Source organism: Eschrichtius robustus, chromosome 11 (genome assembly GCF_028021215.1).
Source record: "Eschrichtius robustus isolate mEscRob2 chromosome 11, mEscRob2.pri, whole genome shotgun sequence".
Lineage (NCBI taxonomy): Eukaryota > Metazoa > Chordata > Mammalia > Artiodactyla > Eschrichtiidae > Eschrichtius > Eschrichtius robustus.
In genome coordinates, this window is record NC_090834.1 from 798,913 (window position 1) to 825,827 (window position 26,915).

Below are 26,915 nucleotides of genomic sequence, written 5' to 3' on the forward strand. Positions count from 1 at the left end.
CCACACGTCAACGCACCTTGAATGGGCTCTCCCCCCTCGCCGAGACGGGCAGGCGTCCCAGCCAATCGGGCCCCGGGTTCGAGAGCCGCGCCCAATGGGCGGACGGCGGGGGCGGGCCTGGGGCGGTGCCGCCGGGCTTCTCCTCGGCGCTGGCTGCGCTCCGCTTGGGCTCTAGTGCAGGTGCCGCTGCGCCGGGCGGGAGGCTACGCGCCGAGCCGAGCGGAGCCGCGGAGGGATGGGGAGCGGGCCGCCCGGGCTGCAAGAGCCGCAGGAGCCGCGGGAGCACCGGCACGGGGCGTAGGCGGCGCGGGGCACTTTGCGATAGGATGAGGCTCCTGGCTGGCGCGCGGTAGTACTATGATTTGGTATGTGGCCACTTTGATAGCAAGTGTGATCAGCGCCCGAGGTCTTGCGGCTCAAGGTGAGTTGAAGTGCAGCGTCCCTCCCCTGCGCCTCCCGGCGCTCTCGGCCCCGTCCTCCCGCCGAGCCCGCGCCCTCCCGGCGGGCGCGCTCCGAGCACCGCGGGGAGGGCGGGGGCCGAGGCCGCGGCCGGCGTGAAGGGCCTGAGCCCGGGCTGCCGGCGCTCGGGAGAGGACGCCTCGGGCTTGGGTCCACTTCGCCACCCTTGGCCCCAGGGCTTCACAGCGGGTGCCGAGCCCGGTGCCCTTCGCGGGCGCAGCCGCCGCCGCGAGCGCTGGGGAGGCGGCGGCTTTCTGAACTCTGCCGCCGGGGAGTTTGCGGGTCTTCGGGCGGCTGCGGCACACTGGACCCCGCGCAGCGCCACCGCTCCGTAGGAGAGCCGCTGTGGGGCTTGGCTCCGGCTCGCGTCTCTCCGGACCACACGTCTTGGCAGCTGGAGGTCGGGTCCCCTCGCAGGGCGGGGCGCACGGAGCCCCGCGAGAGGAGAAGAGCTGGTTCCGCGCGGGGTCCCTCGCCGGCTGCGAGGAGCGGCCGCCTTCGGCTGGCCCTGCCCGCGGCCCGTTCCGCCGCACCTGAGACCGGCCGGGCAAAAGTTCCCCGGGAGCGCGCCGCAGCCGGGCACAGCTGGCCGGGGGCGAGGGCGGCGGAAGGGGGTCCCCACTGCCGCGTCTCCGGGCGGAGGGAGGTTTTCCTCTTTCCGTTTTTCCGGTCTGAGCTGGGAAGAGGCCAGAGGGAAGCCCGCGCGTTGGGTGATGCGCGCGTGAGCGCGCGGGCTTGTGCTCTGGAGACGGCAGAGCCACCTGCCCGCCTCTGTGTGACACCCCGGCTCTCGGCCCTTGTATGGAAGTAGGAGCGGAGCCTGGAGGTGCCGGGAGCTCACGATGCTCCGCGCGCAGACACGACCCGGCTGCGGACAGGTTCGTAGGGCCGGGAGGGATGGCTTCCGGGGAGAACCGCCGGGGGTGGGCGGCAGCAGGAGGACCCGCAGCGGGATACCCCGCGTCCGGCCGCGCTCGCGCAGGAGGGTCCTCTCCTCGCCGTGTCTGGGGCTGTGTAGGGGGAGGGGAAGTGATTTGGGAAAGTTTCTGGAATGGAATAGGTCTCCGTGATGTTTGGGGGGTGTGAATACAAACAGAGGAGGGCGAAAGGAAGGGTGATTTTGTTAAATGGTGTGTGACCTGGATGGTTTTAAAACTCTCCCTTTGTCAGGTGGGGAAACTGAGGCCAGAGTGACCGCAGAAGCTCGTGGAGTGGGGTGTGAGGTGGTTCGAGCTGCGCTTGAGAACCTGTCTCTAGCCTCAGGCCCCCCTCCCCCCATTCCCTTGTAGTCTTCCGATGCCCGCAGCTTCCTCCCCTCCAGCTTTTGGTATGTTCCTGCTATGGGACTGTGGCTGAAAGCACAAAAGGATGTGCTGGGATCTTTGAATAAAAAAGAGACTCCGAAGGGAGGCTCTGAAATAGCCTCCAAGCCTGAGACTTCAGGGGAGGCGGATGGACTTTTTGCAAGTTTAAGCACAGAATAAAGGAAAATGGGCTTTATTACAGCAACACACAAAGCGGCTAGACAAAAGGAAGGACTTCCCAGCATTGAAGGCTGTTGGTTATGAAGCTTTTGCCTTCTTCTGTCTGGGGTGGCTGGACGTGAACCCCTGCCTGCCACCCCTGTGGGTCTTGGGGGTCTTTTTAGCCAAAGGGGCTCTGCGTGTGGTGGTGAAGGACCTAGGTCTAGTCACAGGACCTGGACTCAAGTCCGGCTTGGCTACTTGCTGGCCTGTGACCTTGGACACGTTGCTTCGCTTCTCTGATTGTCACTTGCCTCATAGGGGGTTAGCCTGAGCTTGTAGGGTTTTTGTGAACATTAGCGTTCTGTAGTAAGTAAGTAAATGATGATGATGATGGTTTCAGTGTCTGGGGCTTCCAGGCCCCCCTCTCAATGTCTTTCCCTTGAGCCATTCAGGGCATTGGGAGCTGGGAATGCCTTGGGGTAAAGTTCAGATGCTGCCTCTGTCGGGAACCAAGTTTGGTTTCCCAGGCAGACCTTGTCCGGGGAGACGTGGAGGGCTGCTCGGAAATCCTTCGAAAGATCTGTAAAACTGGAGTTTTGTCAGTGGCCAGAGCCTTGTGGGAAGGATGCGGCGAGCCCAGGAGGCAGGCAGCTCATCACGCACAGCCTCCGGGGGCAGGAGACGGGCCTGTGAGGCTGCTGCCCGCACACTGCCAGCATTCACATGCTGCTGTGTGAGCTCAGCTGTTCTCCGACTGGCAGAGATGACTTCCGGGAGATTCCTGAGGGGAGGGACTTTGCGGTGCCAGTCTTAGGGTTTGGCTGAGCAGGGGCTGCTCCAGCAGAGGGGCAAAAGGGTTGGGACTGAGGGAGGGATGGGCTTGAGTCACGTGTGTCCGGGGGGCAGTGGAGAGGTTGGGGAGGGCGTGCAGAAGAGCCTGGAAGATGGCTATGGAGTCTGCATCCCAGACGTTTGCTGAACAAGCCTGGGGGGAGGACCCGGGCCTTTACCGCCAAGGCTGCCTCCTCCTGTTGACTACAAATCCTGCATGACTAGTGTCCCCAAATAAAGTGGGTGCTGACTCAGATCCTGCTGGTAGCTGGACCAGTGCCCTGTGCTCTTGGCCTGGCCCTGACCCTCCTCCCTCCCTTTGGCAGCGAAGGTGGGAGGGAGGAGGTCTAGGCCTGGAGGCTGCTTGCGAGACCCACGGGCAGCCTCTCAGCTGAGCAGGACGTGGCCAAGTGGCATGTGTGTGTCCCCAGCACACACGCTAGAGGCAGGGGTGTGTCTGGCAGGCCGCGCTTAGGAGAAGCTGAGCAGGGGGTGTGTGGGAAGAATCAGCTTTCAGCTGCTGGCCCCAAGATCGGCGTGTGCTGGACCTGGAGCTGCCGGGTCCCAGGGCCGGTGGTTTCAGGTTTGAGGCTCTGAGACAGAAAGCTGGGATCTGGTTACCCAAGGAGCAGATGCTGCCTGGCCGGGAGATGCTGAACTCCAGCCTTGCTCTGGCTGCCCTCTGTCCTGGCTCCTGGCCCTGTGCTCTCCTCCCTCAGATCTCCCTTCCTCAGGCCTGGCTGCCACAGCCTTGCTGCGCTGAGGGAGTGAGGGCGGACCTGGGCGCGAGGGGGTGAGGCCCGAGAGGGACGAACTCTCTTCTCTCTGAAAGGCTCCCTGTCCCCTGGCACGTCCCATGCCTCCTCAGGCTGGGCCCGGGTCTCGGGTCTCGGGGAGCAGCTCTTTCCTGTCTGAGCCCGAGGATGGGTAAAGCAGCTTGTGTGAGAGTGGATCTGAATTGTGGAAAGAGCTGTCACTGGTGGAAGCTGCTGGAGGTGACTGCACACGCGCGTGTGTGTGCGCACGCATGTGCGTGTGTGCACGCTGTGTGTGCAGCTGTGTGTTTGCATGTGCACGTGAATGCAGCAGACAGGCGACCCAGAGTCTCTAGGAACGAGGTGGGCATCGCTCCCGTCTGAGTGTTGATGGCCGTGGGCGGCAGTAAGGCTAGACTTGGAGCAGACGCCTGGCTTCCCTGCCCCCTGCTCCACACCTGAGTCTGGGCAGCCCAGAAGCTCAGCTCAGGGGCTGGTCGAAGGATGCCTGAACTCCCCAAGAGAAAGCCTCAGTGGGGACACACACGGGCAGAGCCCCGGGGACGCAGAAGACGGGTCTGTCTTGTAAGGTGGGCTCTGGCCTCGGCTGCCCAGTAGCCCAGACTCCTGAGTGGAGAAGGGGCTGGGTCCCTGGGGAGCCGGGCGCAGAGGCAGCCTGTAGCCTGGCCCTGCCCACGGGGGGTGAGCCCAGCCTGCCCGAGGCAGCTGACCTATTTTTCTTAGGAATCTTCCTGCTTTTCTGTCCTCTCTTGCGTGAATCAGCAGGAGACTGGTGAGCAGAGTCGGGGCCTCTATAAAGGTTTTGGAGAGCAGTTCCTCGTGGGCCAGACTGTGAGCAAGGTCTCAGCCAGCCTGCCTGTCCTCCTGGAAGCGGGGGAGTGGGTGCTGCTCTCAGCCCATCCCTCCACCCCGCCCCGCCCCGAGCTCCCTCCTGGTCCAGGCCCCGGCCACAGGCTGTGGCAGGTAACTTGCACACACTGTACGAGGGGAGCCGCTGTCCTGGTTTCTGGCTTCTGAGTGGGGAGCGCTGCTGACGCTTCACTACGAGCAGACACGGGCTTCGATCCCCCCCTTACTCGTGTCCACCTGGCGCCTTACCCGAGGGCTCTCCCGGCTCGCGGGCACTTGGACCAGGCCTGCGCCCCGCCCGGCAGGCAGGCAGGGTGGGTGTCGCTGGGTCTGTCCCTGGAGGAGCCACTGCAGGCGGATTGCTGACTGCTTCCTGCCAGTGGCTCCTGGGGAAAGGCTCTTGGAAATACAATCTAGCCCAGAGCAAATTAAGGCTGCTAATAGCCTCGTTGCTGCCTCTCGGGCTGCCTGGGCCAGGAGGGTTAGGGTGGAGAGGCGCCCACGGAGGAGGGGGCCTGCAGATCCTGCCCCTCCCCCAGGGCCTCGAGAGAAGATGGGAAGGTTCCCAGCCAGGGCCAGGCTGGGCTCAACTGACCCTTGACTTGGGCCCTGAGAGTTTGATGGGGCGTGGGGGCCGAAGGGCCGTGAGGACAGCACTGGGGAGACTGCAGAGGGTGGGGACCTCTCCTTGGATCTGCCCGGGGGTGGGGTGGAGGTGCTGGCCGGAGGCAGGCTGTCCTGGTGCCCTCTGGCCCACCTGCCTTCTGGAAGGGACAACCAGGGTGCGGCCTGACGTGGACACAGCCGTTCCTCCATCTCACACTTGGCTTTGGGTGGTATGTCTGTCCTCCGCTTTCCTCGTGCAAGCCTCTGGCTCTCCACCCCCCGGGTAGGGGGTGGGTGCTGTTCCGGGGGAGCCCAATCACAAGCTCCCTGGAATCTCCTGGAACCCCCTGGCGTGTCAGGGAGGAGGGACTGGGGGACTGTTGGGGGCTGTGCCTTTTTTGGACTCAGCAGGGATTATTTTTAGGCTGGCAGATGGAGGTGGTGGCTGGCGCTGGTATTATTAGACAACAGGCCTGTGGTTTGGGAGCCTGGTGCCCGAGGGGGAGGGGGAGGGGGAGGGGAGGCTCCCGGAGGACTTGTACTCACAGAGGAGGAGGCTGGCCGCTGCCACACCCAGCCCGAGCTCCCGGGTCCCAGGTGGAGGGGGCTCAGCCCAGCGCCGGCAGCTGCCTTCTGACCCAGGCGCACCCCGCCGTCGTCCTTCTTGGGTCCGGGGCTGCAGAGCTCTGGCTGTGAGAACCTGTCCAGAGTGTGCGGTGTGGAGGGGCTGGCCTGACTCAGCGGAGGGGAGGGGACTGCTTCTTGGGTCGGCGCGGGAGGGGCCTTCGTCCTTGGTCCCTGGGCCTGTGGTCGGGTGAGCGGGGGCCAAGGGGAGACACAGCAGCTGGAACCTGCCCCGACCCGCTGCCCGGCGGGCGGCTGAGCCAGCCAGGGGGCCCCCAGCCTGCTCACCTGTGAAATGGAGATGGTAGTACGCCTGTCAGCGAGTGCTGCGACCCAGCACGGGCCGGGTATGTAGGAGCGGCCTAGAGGAAGCCGAGTTTGCCTGGTGGCCGGCTCTCCCCGCCGTCAGACCTTCCCGTCCTGGCACCTCTCCTCCCCCAGCCCCGCCTGTGGAAGAGCCCCAGCTTGGAGAGGGGGGCGTGCCAGGCCCTGGATGCCCCTTGGTCCTGTGCTCACCGGAGATCCAGTGGCAGCCCTGGACCCGGCTACCCGCCGGGCACCACCTGGCCCAGAGAGCAGGAGATTTGTCCCCTGTGGGCTTTCGGAAAGGTCAGCCAGACCGCAGGGGCACCGCGTCCTCCTTTGCCCTCTCTGCCCACCAGGGTGCGTCCCCAAGATGCAAATTTGCTCTGCTCCTCCGGGTACAGCTGTGTCCTGCCTTCTCTGAAAGGGGTGTGTGGCATCCAGAACACCTCCCACCCCAGCGGTGCTCACCCTGCAGACGCCAGCGTCCCTTTGAGGCTCGAGGCCTTGTCCCTCGGCTGCTGCAGGCTTCCGTGGTGGGGAGGGGTCTGGGGCCTCCCCCTCCTGCAGCCCTCCCCCTCAGGTCACCACCCATCCCTGTCTTCCCCTCCCCCCCACTTCCTGCTCCCTTCTGTCCCCTCCTGGCTCTGGGTCCTCTGAAGGCCTGTGTCTCTGTGTCCCAGGCTGAGTCCTGTGTGCCTCTGAGCTCTCCCTGTCTGTTTGTCTCTCTCTGTCTCTGTCTGTTCGCACCCTGACCATCTGTCTCCATTCTTGCCCCTGGACTCTCTTTCACTCTTCGACTTCGGTCGTGTCCTCCTAGGGTTGAGGTCATCTCTCTCCTCCATCAAGCCCCTCTTCCGTCTCTGCTGCCAGCAATATTTACTTTTTTTTTGCAGTGAGCGTTTCTGGAGAAAGTGTTTTATTAGACATGCTTGGCTCAGAAAGGCTCAGGCTGAGGGGGAAGTGCTCATGGGTGATGGAGTGAGAGCACACGGTGTGTGTGTGTGTGTATGTGTGTGTGTGTGTGTGTGTGTGTGTGTGTGTGTGTGTTGAGGAGATGAGGGAAACTGATAAATATTTTAGGACTCAGAAAGCCAGGAGGGCTGGTCTGAGCGTGGAAGCTGGGGCAGGGCCTCCCCCCACCCCCCGCCCCAGCCTTCTTCCTGGGAAACGGGTCTCTTTTGGCTTTGCTCCCCGTCTCTGCACTGCTGGCCTCACCGTGTCCTCTCCCAGCTGCCGGCCGCTGGTGGAAGGGTCCTCGGGAAGAACCGTGGAGGCAGGGCTGAGGCCCGGGTGGGCCTTGGGGGGGTGGGTGCGTAGCCCTGAGTCCAGGCTGGCGGGGGCCGGTGTGGAAGAGGCTGCCTCGCTGCTGTGCGGTGAGAATGAGGCAGCCCAGGTGCAGACCCTCACCCCGCCAGAGCCTCCAGAGCCTTCGCTGTGAGAGGGAGGCAAGCGACCCTGCCCCCTGCCCCAGGCGCTGGGGCCGGAGCCTGGGAAGGAGCCCCTTCTGTGGAGGCCTCTGTCCCCCAGGTGATGGCCCCCGGGAGGAGCCCCCTCCTCTTACCCTGGCTCCTGTATTTCCTCTCTTCTTCTCCTCCAAAGTCTACACACTCACACGTGCATGCACACACGTACACACACACACACGCGTGCACACACGCTGCTTTCCCTGCTCGCTCAGGCGGCCTGCTCCTTGCCCATCCCTGCAGGGTCCAGGATCAGCCTTTGTGCCCGGGTGCTGCGAGGCGGGCTCGGTCCCCACCTGGTGCCCCTGGGGTAGCGGGGGTGCCTGCTGCGCTTTCCCTGAGGGGCTGGGATTCAAACTTAGCCTAAAGCAGCGCTGGGAGGGTTGGGAAACCGGCTGGGGCCTCAGGCAGGTGAGGGCAACACTCTGCTCTGCTCCAAAAATACTCTGTGATCTTAGCTCTTTCTCTAGAAAACAGTGATGTCACCGGTAGCCAATCAGCTTCTGGAAGGGTTGCCGCCTCCTTCTTCCGCAATTTGCAGGAGGAGAGGGAGCTGGAGCGGGAGGGAGAAAAGGAGAGACAGACAGAGACACAGACCCGGAGAGATGGAGGCAGAGCGCACCACGGAGACCGGGAAGTGGAAAAGCAAAACCCCTTCCCCGGCACAGGCGAACGGAACCCCACACGTTCCCCCAACACACACACGCGCTGCTAGAGACATGCAAACGGGGAGGTGGGGAGAGACTGGCAGGTAGACAGAATCACCCATGTAGCGGGGAGCTAGAGAGAGAGTGACAGGGACACAGCGAGACGGCCGTTGGAGGAGGAGCCAGAGCCAGAGGGTCAGAAAGACACAGAGACACGAAGGATAGACGGACGGGAGGAGCGGGGCAGGAGCCCGCAGGGGAGGGAGGTGTGGTCAGAATCAGGCCCAGAGGCACGCGGAGGACAGGCGCGGCTCTCCTGGGCGTCCCCGGCTGGGAGCCTCCGCGGAGGCTGCTGTCCCTGGTGCTGCCTGGAGGGGCCCAGCCGGGACTGCGGGGAGGGGCGGGGTGGGAGGGTAGTGTGGGAACTGGAGGGAAGGCAGGGGGAGGGGCCTCTTTCACTGGGAAGGGAGCTGGACAAGGTGCCTTTGGGCTGGAGGTGGGGGGGGGGGTGCAGGCCTCGGGGCGGAGCCTGGGTTAGCCGCTTCTCTCTGCGGCTGGGGGTGGGGCTGGCCTCATCGCCCGTCCCTTCCAGGCCCTTTCGGGAGGGTGGCCGAGCCCTATCCAGCCGTGCGCCTCGTCCTCTGCCGGAGGCGGGGATGTTCCCCTTAGCTGGCTGAGGTTAGCGGCCCCAGGGTCCCCCTCCTGCGTCCCTAGCCTCCTGCGGCCTTAATGGTGATGTCTGGGGCTTCGCAGCCTGATAGGCTTGGGGCGTGGAAACTGGCGGGCTGGAGGCCCCTCCCGCTCCCCCCTCTGCGGCAGGCGCAGCGGACAGAGGGAGGAGGGGCAGAAAGGCCAGCTCCGGCCCCCGGGGTTTTCCGTCTGGTGATGCCACGAGCAGCCTCTGCTCAGCCTGTTAGGGTTCCCCGCTCCTGCATGGAGCACTCTTGCTTTGTGCCCTGAACATCAGGCTGAGCTGGGGGCGGGGCGTGGGAGGACGGCTGGCTCTGCAGCTCCTGCCGGGCTCCAGTGGGAAGCATCCTGGTGCAGGAAGACGGCCCTTGTTCACCCGCTGCAGCGCCCGGGCCACGGTGTCCGCAGAGGGGCCGAGGCCCCTCCACCTTCTCAGTGGCCACGCTCCTCAGAGCTGGCGGGGGTGTCATGGGGGAGGGCGCTGTCGGGCTCCGCTCTGTGGGGTTGGCAGGGCAGGGGTGGCTTCTGCGGGGGCCGGGCAGGATCTCCTTTCACCTCCTTTCCTGTGTCCCTGTGTGGCTGTCCCGATAGGTGCCCACGGCCTGCGAGAGGAGCCCGAGTTTGTGACCGCGAGGGCCGGCGAGAGCGTGGTCCTGCGATGCGACGTGGTCCACCCGGTGACGGGGCAGCCCCCGCCCTATGTCGTCGAGTGGTTCAAGTTCGGGGTGCCCATCCCCATCTTCATCAAGTTTGGCTACTACCCGCCCCATGTGGACCCTGAGTATGCAGGTAAGGCCTTCCCGCCTGGCTCCGGGGCCCCCGCACCGTCCCTCCTGCCTGTGTCTCGTGGCCTCTCGTCTTTTCCGACGGGCCTCGTATCTCTGTTTTCCCGTCGCTGTCTCTGTCCTCCCATCATCCTTTGCACTCTGGGAGGCTTTAGTTAAGTGGCGTGAGGAGAGGGACGCGGAGGTGGGGCAGAAGCAGAGCCTCCTCACAGCCCCGCTGGGCCGCAGGGGCCGAGGCCGGAGGAGGAGAAGGGAGGCCAGGAGCCGATGGGTGGGAGAGGAGGCCGGCGGGAGGGCGGCTCGGCGGGAGCAGCTGCGTCAGAGCCATGGCGGCCGCGGGGTTTGCTCTGTCTGGCTTTGCCCACTCCCTCCCGCTGGCTTTGAAGTTGGGGCCTCATCCCGTCCTGAGTCCTGAGTGCGAGGAAGTGTCGGGGCGCCTGCTCCACTCGCCGCCTCGTCCTCCGTCCGCCCTCCTCCCTCCTCCTGTGGCCCCAATGCTGTCTTGCTCTGCAATTACTCCTGCCAGCGGTGGCCTCACTGAGTCACTGTCAGGGCCTGCCCGCCAAGGAGGAGGGCGTGGGGCGGTGTGAGTGAGGGGCCTGTGTGCCTGTGCGAGGGTTGCACGTGGGCTTGTGTGTGTGCATGCATCTCTGAGTGTGTGTACGCATGCGCGTGTGTTGGGGTTTAAAGGAAGAGGGGAAACTGGTGGGACACAGCTTTTATCTTTACCTCTGATTTCTGAGGTCTGCATTGCATTTTTCTCAGCTTCTATTTTTCTCTCTGTCCCTCTCCCTCCTCCTGTGTCTATATCTCTCTGGCCCTGGTTGGTTTTGACTGTCTGGTGTGTAGGCAGATTGCCATTGCCGAGGAGACAAGGAGGAAAGCACAGGAGGTCGTGACACGGGGGCGAGGGGTGGGCCCGAGTGGAGAGTGAGCGGAGGGGGGACCCCGAGGGCTGCTCTGGGGAAGGGGACGGAGTTAGGGAGGGTGGCTCGGGGCTTTGCTCGCCTGCCAGCTGCTCCTCATTCTCGGGCTACAGGCCCTGCGGCCGAGCTCGGAACCTGGGCTCTGGCTGGATGAGCGCTCTGCTCTCTGGCCTCCGCGACAGGACTAGGAGGGGACACCGGCACCCTGTCCCCAGCGGCCTCTTCTCCGCCCCCCCGTAGGGGTGCTGGGCAGACAGGGTGCTGGGCGTGGCAGCCACGGGGACCTGCTGGGGCGAGGTCCCGCTCCTCTTCTTCTGGGCTCTCTGGCCCCCTTCCCGCCAGCTCCACATGCCTCCTGCCTTTCCTTGGCCCCAAGAGAACGGGAAGTTGCAGGGAACTGAGGCTTCCTCGGTGCAGCTGGCGGGCAGCGAGGCTGGGGCTCTCGGGGCCGCCCTGCTCTGGGCCTGGCCGGCGGGCGGCGGACTGGGGTCGCAAGGGTGCTCTGCGCGGCCCTGACCCGCTCTGTCCCCTCTCCACAGGCCGCGCGAGCCTCCACGACAAGGCGTCCCTGCGGCTGGAGCAGCTGCGCGCCGAGGACCAGGGCTGGTACGAGTGCAAGGTGCTCCTGCTGGACCAGCAGTACGACACCTTCCACAACGGCAGCTGGGTGCACCTCACCATCCACGGTGCGTGCGTGCGCGCGCGCGGGCCTGTGCGTGGTGCGTGCGTGCGTGCGAGTGAGCGGGCAGACGTGCGTGGTGCGTGCTTGTGTGAGTGTGCGCGCAGGCGTGTGAGCGTGCCTGCGTGTGCGCCTCCGGGCTGGGGGCCCCAGGCCCCTCGCTCGTCCTGGAGCCCCCGGGGGCTGTGGGCGCAGAGGCCTGGCAGCTCCCGGCACCAGGGCGTTTGCCGCGGGCGGGGTCGTCAGAGTGCAGCGCAGGGAAGTGGAAACCGGCATCTGAAACCGGTAGGGTTGAGGATCTGCGGGGCGGACTCGGGCGCAGCCGCAGGAAGACCCTCTCCGGGCGTCTCCCCGTTACAGCCTTCCTTTAGTCCATTCGCCTCAGTAACCGTTGGGCGCCAGTCTCTACGCTGGATGATTGGCAGCAGCAGAGCAAACCCAGGGCCGGGCAGGGATCCTGCTGGTCCCGGTCCGGAGGGTAACCTTCTGATGCCCGCGGGTACTTACTGCCCAGGTGAAGGGTGACGGGCCTCGTGCTGTGCCGTGCTTCCCAGGGGGCCGGGGTTTCCCTGGACCGAGGGTCCCCTGTGCCCTTGGGAGCTCTCCCTTGGGAGGGGACATTCCTGAGGAGCCAGGGAGCGCCAGAACCGGGAGAAAGTGGAAGGAGAAGTGGTCCCCACGGTGGCGGGGGGCAGGGTTTTTGCTTTGATTTGTTTTTCTGACCGTACAGTTACTCTTGATTCAGTTTATGAGCCGCGGTGTTCAGCCGCCACGTGTTGCAGACGCTGAGCTGGTAATTGAGGTGTCAACAGTGCATGTGCTTTGGACGCGACCCCCACTGCTTGGGTCTTTCTGGGTGTGATGTCTGTGACCCTGGGTGCCGCGGTCGGGAGAGAGGAATGGGCGGTTGCCTGGGTTGCAAGTTTCTCTGAGCCTCGACGGTCCCTGCCTTGTGGGGTCGGATCAGGCCATGCTCCTTCCGCCTTGAAAACCCATCCAGGGCCCTGGAAGAACAGAGTATTTTAGCCAGAGCATTGGTCTCTGGAAAGCAAACTTAGGGACGGTGGCCCTGGGTCAGTGGTCCAGGCTGCCTGAGCCTCTGGGTGCAGGCGGCTCCTGCTGGGCAGTCCCCAGAGACCGATTGGAGGCTTATTATAAATCTTGGTTGGGCTGTCCCCACCACCCGCGAGTTTTTGAGTCATCCCTTTTCGATGCCAGCTGTTGTGTGTGCCCAGAATGAAAACTCGGCTTAATATTAGCCCAAGCAAAACATAATTAGGAAGGTAAACCTGCTGCTGACAGCGTCACTGACGAGCACCGAGCCAAGAGCCCCACGCTACTTGCTTCCTTGTGCCCTTTCCCGAGGCGGGCCGACGCCTCCTGCAGCCCCACCTCCTCCCCTCACATCACTAATGGGTCCGGTCCAGCGAGCGGAGAAGCAGGCATGCGCAGACGCTCCGAGCCGGGACGCAGAGCTTCGTCCGGAGTCGTGTGTCCCGTTAGAGCTCGGGCTCCGTCTGCCCCAGGGGGAGTTCATGGCTGGGAATTCCTCGTTGCTTGGAGGGACCGGCACGGAACGCGACCCGATGAGACTCGGCTTATTTCACGAATCCACCGCATTAGCTGTCTGATCCCTGGCACCCACATCACCTCTCTGAGCTTCCCTTTTGTGTTTCCAAGAACAGAGCCTGTTTGTAGGGCTGTTGTGAAGATGAAGGGAAACGCTGTGGATGAAGATGTCTGGCACGGCGCCTGGAAGGTTGGCTGTGCGGGGTCATTGTGTGCAGGATGCTGGTTATCTTCTTCCTTAAGGGAGAAAAAGATGAAGTCGGGTCGCACAGGAGGCGCCTCAGGCTGGGAGAGGTGGCCTGTGGTGGTCGGAGAGCCCTTGGGAATACACCCACGACCACCCATTCAACACACACTTCTGAACATCCACTTGGCAGGCTATGGGGAAACGCAGTGGGTGTGACCCAGACCCAGCTCTGAAGGACACGTCAAGAGGCAGTCAGGTCCAGAGAGAATTGCAGTATGGGCTTTGGGAGCGTGAGGGATGGAGGGCTCCCCTGAGGCAATGAGCCCTGGGCAGAGACCCTTCGGGTAGGAGGAGTCTGCCAGGTGCGGGGGCTGGAGGCGGGAAGGGTGTTCCAGGGCAGAGGGAACAGTATGCCTGGAGGCCCAGGGGAAGGAGAGCCGGCGCATTTAGGCAACCTGGCAGGTTGTTCTTCCGGAAGGGTCAGGCTTTAGCACTGGGGCTCATCATCGGATGCTTTCCCTCACCAGGGGCCTCCCTCTCAAAGTGTGGACACCACAGGCATCTCCCAAGGTGAGCGATCTCACCCTTTCTTCCTCCTGCATTCTGAGGTTCCTTCCCGCGTAAATACTTCCGTTATCGAAGGAAAGAGTTTGGAGCACCAACATTCCGTTGCTTCCAAACTAGAATATTTAATGTCAGGCATTTCTGACTGGGATCACCTTTGGAAAATGAAAAATTAGAATCACAGATTGTCTTATTCTCCTTCTGTGTTTTCTTGAAGACCAGTTGGGAGGAAACAAACCCAATTATTTCTTTATTGCATATAAATAAAATACCTGGAAAGCCAGAGTCAAACCTTGCTTTAGGTCGATGAATTGCTTGGAGGAGAGACCAGCCTATTTCTAACGTGCACGATTAATTATAGGGCATTTGTAAAAAAGAATTAAGCCTAGAAATGCAGCTGGTAAGCTCACACCTAATCCAGTAAATAATCGGGAGTCAAACCATTATTTTCCGGAAAGCTCGAAATTGTTCAAAGTGCTTTCCTGATTAGCACCTAAATAGTAAAGTAATTATGTAATTAGTAATTAATTTGTCACTTCAGGATGTAATTTACCATATTACCTTTTCTTTAAGCGTGACACAGAGGTAACAGAGGCCACGGCTGTGTGAGCTGGAGTTCAAGGGCAGGCGTGGCGGGAGGGCTCTGCTGGGGTGAGCGCACGGCCAGGCCAGGAGGGGCCTGGGGTTCGGATGCCAGGTTCCCTCTGCAAGGACTTGGAATGAGTTTTACCGTCACTTTTGGTGTGTTAGACGTTGGGTGAGGATGGACTTTCTCAAGGATGTGTCGTGCGTGAGGAAGCCTGCTTCCTGGTTGCCCAGCCCTCACTCCTGTGCCCCCTTTGGGGCCACGCTCAGCGGAGGGGTGGGGAGATGTCGAAGAAAGCTGTCTCGCCGTGGTCTTGTTTTCGGTTTTATGTTTGCGTTTGTGTTGGCCTGTTGTGCGTGTGTGTGTGCGCGTGTGTGCGTGCATGTGTGCGGATCTTTCATTGCATTCATCTGTCCGTTCAACCAATGTTTGATGAGACTCTCCTACATGCCAGGAACTGCGCTAAAAGCTGGGCACATAGTGGGATTCTTGGAAATCTCTGCTCTCAGGAGACTTGGTCGTAAGTGCTTTAAACAGTCTGAGGAGACAGGAATGCAGCAGGTGCCTTCCTAGACCGGCTGACCAGGTGAGGCAGAGGTGGCATTTTAGCAAAGGCGAGCAGGCACCAAAAGGGTGAGATGTGGGTACAGCCCAGGAGCGGGGATGGCCGACGCGGAGCCCCCAGGAATGGAAGTCCTTGGCACGTGTAGGAAGGCGGGAAGGCTGTTGTGTCGGAGCAGAGTTGAGGGGTGTGCGACGGGAGGTGAGGCTGGTGGCAGGTGGTGGGTGGCCGCGACCCCCAGCGTGTCCTGGGCTTGGGGCAGGGCAGCCTCCGAGGAGACCCCTCTCACAGCTTCTCGTCGGGGCCTCAGGAGCCCTGGGCGGCCGACAGTGATGACAGAATGACCACCGTTTCACATGTTTACGTTTTACCAGCTCCTTTCACGGACTTCACCTCGCTAATTCCTGCCACTGGTCTGGAGGGTGGGGTTTAGGTAGAGCCCAGAGCGGCTGAGCCCAGGGTTACAGAGCGAGTGGCAGCTGGACTTGAACTTGGAGCCTTGAGCCCGGTGCTGTGGACCCTAGGCTGGTGTCAGCAGTTGCCCCCCACTCCAGAAGACCCCGAATGATCGTCCAGGGAGTTGGGGTTGATCAGGTGGCTTCTATAGGCAGCTCAGACAGGTGAGACAGAGTGTGTTATTCATGCCGGATGGGATTTTAGTCAGAACTCCGAGGCAGGTGCTGGGGGACAGCCTGGCACGGTCATCGAGAATTCGGAAGGGAGTAGCCCGTAGACTGGGCTGTCGGCCTGGTCCCCAAGGCAGCTGCGGGGAAGGCGGGGGATTGTCGCTGCAGAGCCTGGGCGATTCTTTGTCACCTGGCTTGTGATCCGCGCTAGGCCTGACAGGGCTCGGATGGCAAGTGTCCCAGAATCGTGGGCCTGGCTGGGCCGGGGTTGCAGAAGGAGGGGTGTCTGGATGAGTGTGGGGTGACGGGGGCCTCGTCTATTGCCGCATCCCTGGTGCTCAGCATGGGGGGCCTCCCAGTGGGTGCTGGACAAACAGTCCTTTATTGGGAATTGGGTGTATGCAATGGCGAAAGTTTAGACTTGGGATCCAGCCACACTGCCTCTGAGTTCCAGGTCCCCCCCACAAGGCAGGGCCTGTCACCTGTGTCACCTCCCGCCTCCTGGAGGGCGCCAGCCTCGTGGGGTGGCCCAGCGCAGGGCCCTTGCTGTGTGCAGGGCCGCTGGCTGACCCCACCCCGCGCCTTGGGTCTCTTGCAGCTCCTCCCACCTTTACAGAAACCCCCCCCCAGTACATCGAGGCCAAGGAGGGCGGCAGTGTCACCATGACCTGCACAGCTTTTGGGAACCCTAAGCCCATTGTCACCTGGCTGAAGGAGGGGACGCTGCTAGGCGCCAGCGGCAAGTACCAGGTGAGTGCAGCTCTGCCGCGGCCGCCGCACCCTCTCCTCCTTGCCCTGCGCCTCTGGCCCCGTGCCCGGTCACGCTTGCGGAGGCGCAGGTGGGGCTGGAGGCGGCAGGCGGAGCGGCTGGCATCCGTGTGCTCGGAGGGAGAAGCCTGCTTCCGTGTCCCCAGGTGCATGGGCCCCAGGCCACTTCCACCTGGGATGGAGTTGGCGGGCCCAGGGCTGGCAGCTGAGCCCGACTCTCCTCGGCCTCAGGTGAGTGACGGCAGCCTGACGGTGACATCGGTCAGTCGGGAGGACAGAGGTGCCTACACCTGTCGCGCGTACAGCATCCAGGGGGAGGCCATCCACACCACCCACCTGCTCGTCCAAGGTGAGAGCGACCTGGCCTCTATGCCCAGGGCCTCTGGCAGGGAGTTCCGGCCCCACTGAGCTTGGGAGGTTCTTCCCAGGGCGTGGGTGGCTCAGCTGGGGGTGGTGGGAGCTCCTCCCCCTATCGTGGGGCTCCTTGGTGGCCTGTGGCGGCCCTCCCGTGAGGTGGCGGGAGGCGCCATGCCGAGTGGGTTTCTGCTTTCTCTGAATGTCCGGAGGGCGTCCTGCTGGGCCTCCTCCTTCCCCGGGGCAGGAGCCCTCTCTCAGGCCTCCACCCTCTGATGATGGCATCAGTAAACAAAGATAGGAATTCCGTCCAACCCCAGAGGGTTAAATAACACAGAGGGCATTTGGTGGGGCTGGCGCCTGTGGGGTCAGCACCTGAGATGCCAGTCTGCCTTGCCTGGGGCCCCGAAGCCCCCCGAGGGGGCGGCCTCCGTCCTGCTCGAGGGGTGGGGGCTGTGCGCTGCTTCCGCGACTAGGGCCTGTCTGGAAGACCAGCACCGCCGGGGCTGCTGGAGCGCCACCCCTCTCCTCCCCTTCCCTGACCCGCCTCGCCACCCCTATCTGGTCAGCCCGCAGCCTCTTACTCTCCCAGTGGCAAGGCGGTTCCTTTCTCCTTCCTGCACGTGTGCTGCTCTGGGCTCCGCTGCAGAGAAGGAGGGGCAGGGAGGGCCGTGTGCGTGTGTGTATGTGAGTGTGCGTGTGTGTGTGTGTGGGCTGGCTGCTCGGAAGCCGGTTTTACAGAGGGGGTGTGCGTGGGGCGGGCGTCTACAGCGGCCTGGGAGCACATGGCCACACCTCCGGACCCCTTGCATCCCTGGGACCTGCAGGGAGAGGAAGAACCTGAGCACAGGCAGCAGCTGGATGCGTCTCCATGACAACCGCTTGGCTGTGCTGCCAGCTCCTGGACCAGTGCCTTCCCTGCTGTCCCTACCCGGCTTGGGGTGCCCCTTCCTGAGGGTCGGAGCCTCCTGGGAGCCCAGCGCTGTGGTCCCCCCCCACCCCCCCGCCAGGAGAGGTCACGCTTGTTCCTGTCCCCCCAGGGCCTCCCTTCATTGTCTCCCCTCCGGAGAACATCACTGTCAACATATCCCAGGATGCTCTGCTCACCTGCCGGGCAGAGGCCTATCCCGGCAACCTTACCTACACCTGGTACTGGCAGGACGAGAATGTCTACTTCCAGAAGTGAGTGCCCGCCCTTCCCTTGGGGCCCAGCCAGGCCCCCCCGGGGTGAGGCTTCCGAGCAGGGGCTGCCCTTGGGCTCTGGGAGCTGGCGGGGGTTGGGGGCGTCCGGTCCGAGTGTCCGTCATGCTGGGGCCAGTGTGTGTGCAGAGGGCGCCTGTCCCCCTCCTCGGCTGTGCGGAGGACTCGCTGGCACGTTGTCCAGCGTGGAAGATGCCTGCCCCCGCCCCCCCGCCATCGTGTCCCGCGTTCTGTGTCCCTGCAGCGACCTGAAGCTGAGGGTGCGGATCCTGATCGATGGGACCCTGATCATCTTCCGGGTGAAGCCTGAGGACGCGGGGAAGTACACCTGCGTCCCCAGCAACAGCCTGGGACGCTCGCCCTCGGCCTCGGCGTACCTGACCGTGCAGTGTGAGTGGGGCAGGCGCAGGCCACGCTGGCCACACGGGGGGCTGGAGGGCTGCGTGGAGGCAGCGTGGGCGGAGGAGGGGCCGAGGCGGGGACGGGACAGCGCGGGAGGAGGCCTGACCCGGGCTGGTCAGCGGAGGCGAATCGAGCCCCCGCCAGGCTCTTCTCTTGGCCGCACGGCCGCCCGTGTCTGCTAATCCATTCCGTCAGCCTCGCCCCGGTTGGGCTCAGGGACAGGCGGGCCTTCTGGACACCGTCCTCGTGCCGGTGCTGGCCAGCTCCTCTGTCCGCACCTTGAACGAGGTGTTTTTTCCTCAGTATCTGAGGGCATGTAGCTCACACCCAGTGGGGCAGCTCTCCTGCCGCTCTCTGCTCCCCTGCTGGTTGGGCAAGGGGGACAGATCCTCTCTGGGGTGACGAATCCGCTTCCCCAGCACCGGGCCCCTGGCGGCTTCCCTGCCGCGCCTTCCAGGGCTGCCCGAGACCCGGGGGAAGGGGCTGCTCTTGGGCCGGAGCGACCGAGGGCTTCTGTGCGGCATCACTCAGCTCGCTGGTCTCGAGTGGGGGAGAGGGCCGGGGCTGGTCTCGAGTGGGGGAGAGTGCCGGGGGCTCATCTCTTGCTCCTGATTGGAGGATGGCTCCGTCACTTTGACAACAAAGGCCCCCCTTGACGTGGTAGGTGACAGGCGCGCCATCACACAAGGGCTCGTGTGCGAGAACCACTCCCTCCCACAGCACGGAGGGGCGGGCGAGAGTGTGACCGTCTGGAGAGGCGTGGCCCAGAGGTGGCATCTGAGCTGAGGACATTAGTGGAACAGCTGGTGACCCCGGGAGGCGGGCAGAGCGTGGGCCTGGCGGTGGGCCCCCTGAGTCCCGACCTCACGCTCTCACGTAGTGACGCTGCTGGTGGGGGCGGGGGCCTCCTCTCCGCTGTCCACAGCCGAGGACAACCCTCAGCTGCTGTCTTTTGAGCCCCGAGTTCTTAAGAGCTGTGAGGCCCAAGGAAAGCTGTGTGGCCCAAGGAAAGCTGTGAGGCCCAAGGAAAGCTGTGTGACCCAGAGCCCCAGGCCTGTCCCACCCAGAAGAGAAAAAGCTTTCATAAGTTACCTACTGTGTGCCCAGGCTGTGAAGGTGCCAAGGGCAGGGCAGGCTCCTTGTGGAGCAGAACCCCTCTGCCTGTGTCACCCGGGCACGGAGGGGGCAATGGCGGAGGGAGAGGGCCAGCAGGGGTGGTCTCCGAAGGACAATGATCCAGCAGGACCAAGGCTCCCATCCTCCAGGCTGGGGCCGTGTCTGCTGAGGGAAGCGTTTCCCTGTCTCCCTCTGGCACCATCACCCACTCCCACTTGTCGTTTTTTACCTCTTTCCTGCCTTCAGAGAGAACCCGGGGGGTGAGATTTTCAGGTGGGTGAGACAAGGATCTTTGTTTCTGCTAAAAAGCAGTGTTCAGAGTATTTCCCATTCATAAACCCTTTGAAAACCTTGGAGGAGAAAAAAAAAAAACACCTACCATACAAAAGTAGGAAGCTATGTCTAAATATATACTTCGGCCTGGTATTTATGTAATGCTCTTCTCCGAAGGGCTCCAGACGCTACCAGAGCCGCCCATTCATCCCCGCCGCCTCCCGGGGAGTCCTGGGGGGAACCCGGGGAGCCTCGGAGGGGGTGACTCACCCACGTCACAGGGCTGCTGCCCCTGCTCTCCCGAGAAGGTTCCAGCGGCTCCGTGGCTGACCCTGCAGCCCGCCTGCACAGATGGGAAACTGAGGCAGAGCAGAAACGCGGCCTTGTGGTTCCGCCCCTGGCCGCCGTCCGCAGAGGATGTGGGGCGAGGAAGGGCTTGGGGTCCCGCAGAGACTCGGGAGGGGTGCTGCTATCTTATGTGTCCCGGATGCTGAATGAGTCTTACGAGAGGCCGGATGCTGGCTTTGAGGTTGGGAGTCTAGGGGCTGGGGAGGCGGACACTGGGTCCCTGCCGGCTGCTGAGTCTCCGGGCGGAGCTGTTTGCGGGGAGCTGCAGGCGGCAGGAGCAGCGGTGCCTCCGTGCATTCAGACGGGTGTTCTTAAGGATGCAGGGCTGGACAGACAGGACGGTTGCTGTGGCCTCTGGGCGGTCGGCCCGGGGGGGTGGGCTTTGCCATCTCGTGGCCCCCGCTGGGCCGACACCTGGCACTGTGCCGAGTGGGGGCCCTGGGCTGCGGGGTGGCTCGGCTCCCGCCCCGCCTTCTCACCTCTGCTTCCCTCCCCACACCCCCGGCCCTGCAGACCCAGCCCGCGTCCTCAACATGCCCCCTGTGATCTACGTGCCTGTGGGAATTCACGGCTACATCCGCTGCCCCGTGGACGCAGAGCCACCGGCCACCGTGGTCAAGTGGAACAAGGACGGCCGCCCCCTGCAGGTTGAGAAGGTGCCAGAGGGCCGTGTGCCGGTCGCGGGAGGCCCCCGGCCCTGAGGTGCCGCCTCTGGGGATGTGGTTCCCGCCGGGGCCCCTCCCCTCCCCCCAGGATTTTGGGAGAGCAAAGCTGTTTCCCCGGGGGCCGAGTCCGGCAGGGCCTGGCCGCTCTCGCTCCGCGAGACGCCGCACCCAGCTTGCGCACGGAAGAGCAGCTCAGGTCCGGCTGCGGGGCCTGGGCCGAGCACCGGCCCCTGACGCCAGCTCCCCCGCGCTGTCTGTGCCCCAGCAGAACCTGGGCTGGACGCTGCTGGAGGACGGCTCTATCCGAATCGAGGAGGCCACAGAGGAGGCCATTGGCACTTACACCTGCGTGCCTTACAACACCCTGGGGACCATGGGCCAGTCTTCCCCCGCGAGGCTCGTCCTGAAGGTGGGGCCGGGGCTGCGGGTGGCTCCATGCGGGCGGCGGGCGCCTGAAACGCCCGACGTCACGGCCTCGCCTGCTCTCCTAGGACCCCCCGTACTTTACGGTGCTACCAGGCTGGGAGTACAGGCAAGAGGCCGGCCGGGAGCTGCTCATCCCCTGCGCCGCCGCTGGGGACCCCTTCCCCGTCATCACGTGGAGGAAGGTACCTCTGGGCTCCGGGGCTCCCGGGGAGCGCGGTAGGGGCGCAGCCTGGGAACGGCGCTGTTCCGACGGGGCGGGGGCCGAGTAGCGACGGTGACTCCTGGTGCGGGGGGGCAGGGAGGGCTGCGGGCTGGGGCCCGGTGCCGCCCCTGTCCTTCCTGGAACCCTGAGTGTTGGTGGCTTCTCTTCTTCCCCGCCCCTCCTCCCTCCCTCCTCCCCGGCCCCCGTGTTTGGCCAAGGTAGGGAAGCCCAGCAGAAGCAAGCACAATGCCCTGCCCAGCGGGAGCCTGCAGTTCCGCGCCCTGAGCAAGGAGGACCACGGGGAGTGGGAGTGCGTCGCCACCAATGTGGTCACCAGCATCACTGCCAGCACCCACCTGACTGTCATCGGTATGGGGTGCGGGAAGGCGGGCCGGGCTCTGGGTGCGGGGCTGTCTGCTCCCAGGTCCGGGCTGGGCCTGGCACAGGTGTCCCCTTACCTGGGGCTCTGGGCACGTGTGCCCACTTCCTCTGCCTGAGACCTCGTCCCCAGGACCTCGTGCCCCTCCGGGGATAGACAGCTACGGTCGTACAACAGCCCGTGCTTTTTGAGCATTTACCACCAGCTTTAGGCTCAGCACCTAGTGGCGCCTCACCACACACGTGTGTGAGGTGGGAGCTGGGGTTCCCCCGACGCTCGCTCATTGAGACCGAGGCTGGTCTGGGTGGGACGCCCTGCCTGGCGTCACTGCACTGAGTGGTGGGCCCAGGACTCAAGCTCCTGCCGGAGCTGTTGACTGCCGTGCTGGGCTGGTGGGCGGCTCTCACGTTGGTGTTTGGGTCTCAGGCCAGAGAGCTGTGTGGGACGGGGGCCTTTGGGCTTTGCCTGTGGCCGTCGGCAGCGCTTCCATGCTCTCCAGACGAGCGCAGGCCTGGTCGGGGCAGATGACCAGGGGCTGGTTTCCCTCCGGCCCTTATTCCTATGCTCACGCATCTCCTGCTGGAAGGACAAGCCTGCCTGCGGGACGGTTTTCCTCCTGCAGCCCCATGACCCAGCAGGGCTGGGTGCAGCTCCTCAGAGCGTCCTTGTCCCCGTCTCTCCCCCGGGGCACCGCTTTTGCCAGGTGCACGAGGTCACAGCCCGGCTCCGCGGGCTCAGTTCCTCCCGCCTGAGGTGTCCCCTTGGCCTGCAGGCACCAGCCCCCATGCCCCGGGCAGTGTCCGGGTCCAGGTCTCCATGACAACTGCCAACGTGTCCTGGGAGCCAGGCTACGATGGAGGATTTGAGCAGACATTCTCTGTTTGGTACGGACCTCTGTGAGTCACCCCCGCACGCCTTGCTCTCTGCTTATCCCCCCCACCACCGTCAGTCCCTGGGGTCAGGGGGCAGGTTATGAGAAGGGTGTGGCTCTCCACCTGCCCTACCTCCCTCCGGATGGTGGGGTGTGTTGCCCGGTGACCAGGCTCCAGGGGGGGTGGGGTGTCTGGGATGACGACGGGGCTGGGGCCTGGATGGTCCATCACCCTGTGCTGTGCGTCCCCAGCTGACCTCGCGGCCCCTCCCTGTCCTTGGCTCGCTCCTCCAGCTTCCTCTGTTCTCTGGAGCCCGGAAGAGACTCCTGATGTTCAAGGGCATCGTAAGACAGCCAGCCACAAGCACAGATCTAACTTTTATTCTGGCCCTGCGCCAGTGGTTCCAGAAACCAGTGTGAAGTGGCGCTCACCTTCCTGGCCTTTTGTGCACACGTGCATTTTCTCTCTAGGACTGTGTGTCTGTCGTCTTTGTACCTGGTTATACGTGCACTTAGCGAAGTGCAGAGATTTGAGATCTTTTCCAAACCTCGGGGTAGACAGACATCTTAATAATGCATGAATCAGGCTGAGGACAGGAGGTGTAGAAAAGCTGGGAAGAGGCGCCTCGGCTGAGGTCCACCCGTCGCCTCAGGATTTTCTCTCCCCACATCCCTATCCTGAGCCGAGCACCGGCCACCTGCATCATGGGTGACATCCTCGAGTGGGGCGGGTGAGCCCTCACCTTCTCCCTTCCAGCCCTGTCTCTTCTGGGTGTGTAGCCCCAGCCAGGCTCACCAGGTCTGGGGGGAGGAGGAAGCATAGCCGGGGGCGCCTGGAGATTCAGGGAGAGCCCTCTGTATACTTCTCAGCAGCAGGGAGGTTAAGAGGGACCTGGCCTGCTTCCCAGACTCTGATTACCGAGGCGTTCTGAGTTATGGATGCCAACTGGACCTAGGTGGTGAGCTTGGGGGGCTCGGAGTTGAAACGGAGCCCGCTCCCATCCCCACCTGTTCCCCAGGGCAGGCGGGACGCTGCCAGGCGGCTGCGTGGCCAGGGCAGGGCGTGTGGCCGCCTTTGGGGAGGCCCGAGCTGAAGGTCTGGGCATGGACTGGTTCCCTCGCTGCCTGCGGCTCTGCTTCGCTTTGTCACTCTGCTGCCTGCTGTGGTGCTGGGCGGGGGAAGGGCGGTCACGGGGCTGGGGAGGCCTCCTTCCCACGCTGGTTTCTCTTCGCTGGGCTTTCGGCTGCCTCCGCTCCGATCCCTGGGCAGAGGCTTGAGCTGTGAGCCGTGAGCCCTTAGCCTGCAGGGGCCTGGCCTCCGCGGGGGTCTTCGGGCTGCTGAGGGATTGCGTGGCCAATCCCACAGGACGATGTGTCCTCCCCGTGGTGGCGCCGGGCACTGCGCCTGGGCGCTGGCTTCATGGCTGGCAGGGAGTCAGGTGGGCCGCAGAGCAAGGGTCGACCCTCACCCCTGGTTCCAGTGTTCTGTAGCCACAGCGCGGCCTTCCTTGGTGACTTCTAACCCAGAAAGCCTTAGGGGTCCTGGTTCCCATCGTGGGGAAGCGCTGGTCATTTTTGTCCTGTGCCCAGCTCCTCCTCAGTGACTCAAGCCTGCTTGGACAGATTGAGCCTCCGGGGTCACGCAGGTCCCACTTTGGCTGTCCCCGGGAGGCTGGGTGGCCAAGGGCACCCGGCCTCCTCCTGGTCCTGCTTATCCCCACTTTCCCACTTTGGTACCTGCCTTGTTCCCAGTGTCCTCACTCCCAGGGCTGTGCCACTCTTAGGGCTCTGACCAGGGTGAGATTCTCCCAGAATGCAATTGGTAATTTGACCAGTATCTCGAGCATCAGTAACGCCAAGGGTCCCTTTTCAGAGAAGAGGCACCAGTAGCGGCTGGGGACCTGGCTTCATGGGGACCGGCACCGGCACAGCCACAGCTGGGGGGTCGTGACCTGTTCCTGACCTCTAACCTGGGGAGGCTGGGGCAGCACCCCCAACTCCAGCACCTGTGTGCCCTCTCGAGTCTCCAGTGTAACCCACCCCGCGCCCTTGTCCCCGATCCTCTCTCTCTCGGGCAGGATGAAGCGGGCACAGTTTGGGCCCCATGACTGGCTGTCCCTGCCTGTGCCTCCGGGACCCAGCTGGCTGCTGGTGGATGCCCTGGAGCCCGAGACAGCATACCAGTTCAGCGTCCTGGCCCAGAACAAGCTGGGCACCAGCGCCTTCAGTGAACTGGTCACTGTGAACACTTTAGGTGAGGCCAGGCCGGGATGTTCCTGGAGGAGCTGGGATGGAGAGCAGACGTTTCCTGCCTGCTGTATGCGGGCGCCTTGCTAAGTGCCTCATACGACCAACACTGACCTCCCAGTAAGGGTCTGTCCTACTGTCCCGCGTGCTTTGTCCGGGCCAGGGTGCCCTCGTGCCCCGTCTGAGCGCTGTGGGCTGCCCTGACGTGTCCTCAGATGGATGGAAGAGCTTCAGTTCCATCATTCCTTGTTGGCCCCATGTTTGCCTCTTTCTGTGGCCTCCCGGGGGGTTGGGGGGGTCCTTCCTCCTCCTCCTGTACTCCCGCTGCGCCCTTCCTCTGGCCCCCGGCCTCATCTGGTGGCAGGCGTAGGGCTGCCTCTTCCTTCCTGACCCAGCGGCTCACCCCGCCCGCCTGCTGTTGCATTTGGCCCCTGTCTGCGGCCAGAGAGGTCGGCTGCTGACCTTGTCCCGCACGCATTCTTTCTTGCCTGGCTCACCCCGCCCCGGAGACCCGCGCCCTGGGGCCTGTTTTTCCACCTGGGCCAGAGGGGAACTGATGGAGTCAGCAGTGCTGAGGGAAGATGTTCCTCCTTCCTTGGAAGAGAATGAAAGATACGTTTTGTAGTATCTTTTTCTCTTTTTTAAGATATATTTGATGTGGACCATTTTTAAAGTCTTTGTTGAAACTGACCAGGGATCGAACCCACACCCCCCTGCATTGGAAGGTGAAGTCTTAACCACTGGACCGCCAGGGAAGTCCCTGTAGTATCTTTTCAAAGATACTGTCTTATTCAAAAAATAATTACATTTCCTTCTTCCATGAAGTTCCTGACTCTTTTCCTTTCACGGAATCTGATGCCCTTGTGTGTGTCGTTAGAAGTGCTCTGGAAATGGAGTCAGGAGGCTCGGGCCCACCTGCCCTGCCCCCTTCCCTTGGGTCAGGAGGGCTCTTCATGGGACACGTGTCCTGAATTGATGCCTGCACCCTGGGGATGTGGCCCTCATCGCCCTTGGGTCACTGCCCCCACAGGGACGTGTGGGTAGAGGGGTTGCAGCGGCCTCGGCACCCCCGCCATCACCTCTCCCTCCCCCGCAGCATTCCCTGTCACAACTCCAGAACCCCTGGTGCTGGTTACCCCACCGAGGTGCCTCACAGCCAACCGGACCCAGCAGGGTGTGCTCCTGTCCTGGCTCCCACCTGCCAACCACAGCTTCCCCATCGACCGCTACATCCTGGAGTTCCGCGTCGGAGAGCGCTGGGAGACGCTGGATGACGCCATACCCGGCACTGACGGGGACTTCTTTGCCAGGGACCTGTCCCAGGTGAGGTGCCTAGCGTTTTCCCTGCTTTTCTCAATTCCGGAAGTGACGTGACTCTTCCTAGAATCGCCGGAAGCTTTGAGTGACCAGCTCGGGTGTGTGTGGGCCGGCTGCGTGCCGTCCCACACCTGCACTCCTGTGCTCCCGGGTCTCCGGCCAGGGTTTGGGATCCTCCTCAGATCGCTGCAGCTGAGGCCCGCGGGTTCAGGGCCTGCCCTGTGGCCGCGGGGAGTGCTGTTCCCGCTTGAGGGGTCTCCAGGTGCCGACACGAGCCAGGGTGGGCTGGGGGCCCAGCTCCCTGCTGGAGTCTGATGTGGGCAGAGGCTTCCCAGAAGGGTTGTCTTCCACTTGCCCAGAGTAGGGTCCCTCCTTTAACAATTCTGAGCCCCTGGAGGGGAAGGCGGTACTTTTTTCCAGCTGACTCCCCTTAAACCGGGATATCTCTCTAGTTGGAGAGGCAGCAGCTTATTTCTCAGATGCCCACTGTCTCACCCATCTTCCCGTCTCCCTTCCCTGCATACTCTGGAGCTGGGATCGGCTCCTGAGAGCCCGCGTGGCATCTCTGCCCAACTCTGCTTTCAGTGACCTCACGTTGGTAGCTTGAAATCGGCCACGGTGGGAGTTATTTATCCCATGGAAATCGGCAGATACTCCGAGTCGCAGAGCTGGGGTGGGGGGAGGATGGGCGGCTGCCGCAGGTCCAGGTCGCTTGGCTGACGATGGGGTGTCCTCCCTGGGGCTGTAGGACACGTGGTACGAGTTCCGGGTCCTGGCTGTCATGCAGGATCTGATCAGCGAGCCCAGCAACATCGCCGGTGTCTCCAGCACAGGTACTTGGGGGAGGGGCGGCGTCTGTGGAACAGCTCTTGTGGGAAGAGGCTGAGCTGGAAGTAGAGGGAGAGCGCCAGCTGAAGCCTGCCAGGTGGGTAGGATTTCTCCATCTAAAGAGCTGCGTTCATGACCGTTTCTATAAGGTAACCACAGAAAGAAATCCAGTTAAGGCTCTTGTTAGAATGGTCAAAAAGGACTTAAGCCCTTTTGCTATAACATTTCTGTTCCTCCAGTGTCATCCTCTTGTGGGGCGGGGGGCGAGTTGGAGCAAAGAGACAGAAGCAGGTCAGCAGTATTTACTGGCGCCTCTCG

The 26,915-nt window shown here is 63.3% G+C and overlaps 1 protein-coding gene across 1 annotated transcript in view; it reads left to right on the plus strand.

Annotated features, from left to right (window-relative positions):
- Positions 1-357: 357 nt before the first annotated feature.
- Positions 358-26,915, plus strand: part of IGSF9B (immunoglobulin superfamily member 9B) — a 41,296-nt gene continuing 14,738 nt past the window's right edge. The window contains exons 1-15 of the mRNA XM_068555884.1: positions 358-421; positions 9,309-9,506; positions 10,968-11,114; positions 15,800-15,951; positions 16,201-16,318; positions 17,364-17,505; positions 17,768-17,913; positions 20,176-20,318; positions 20,596-20,736; positions 20,819-20,935; positions 21,174-21,324; positions 22,107-22,218; positions 24,284-24,459; positions 25,549-25,775; positions 26,518-26,602. Coding sequence (XP_068411985.1) covers positions 358-421; positions 9,309-9,506; positions 10,968-11,114; positions 15,800-15,951; positions 16,201-16,318; positions 17,364-17,505; positions 17,768-17,913; positions 20,176-20,318; positions 20,596-20,736; positions 20,819-20,935; positions 21,174-21,324; positions 22,107-22,218; positions 24,284-24,459; positions 25,549-25,775; positions 26,518-26,602 — 2,119 coding nt within the window. The remainder of the gene's footprint in view (positions 422-9,308; positions 9,507-10,967; positions 11,115-15,799; positions 15,952-16,200; positions 16,319-17,363; positions 17,506-17,767; positions 17,914-20,175; positions 20,319-20,595; positions 20,737-20,818; positions 20,936-21,173; positions 21,325-22,106; positions 22,219-24,283; positions 24,460-25,548; positions 25,776-26,517; positions 26,603-26,915) is intronic.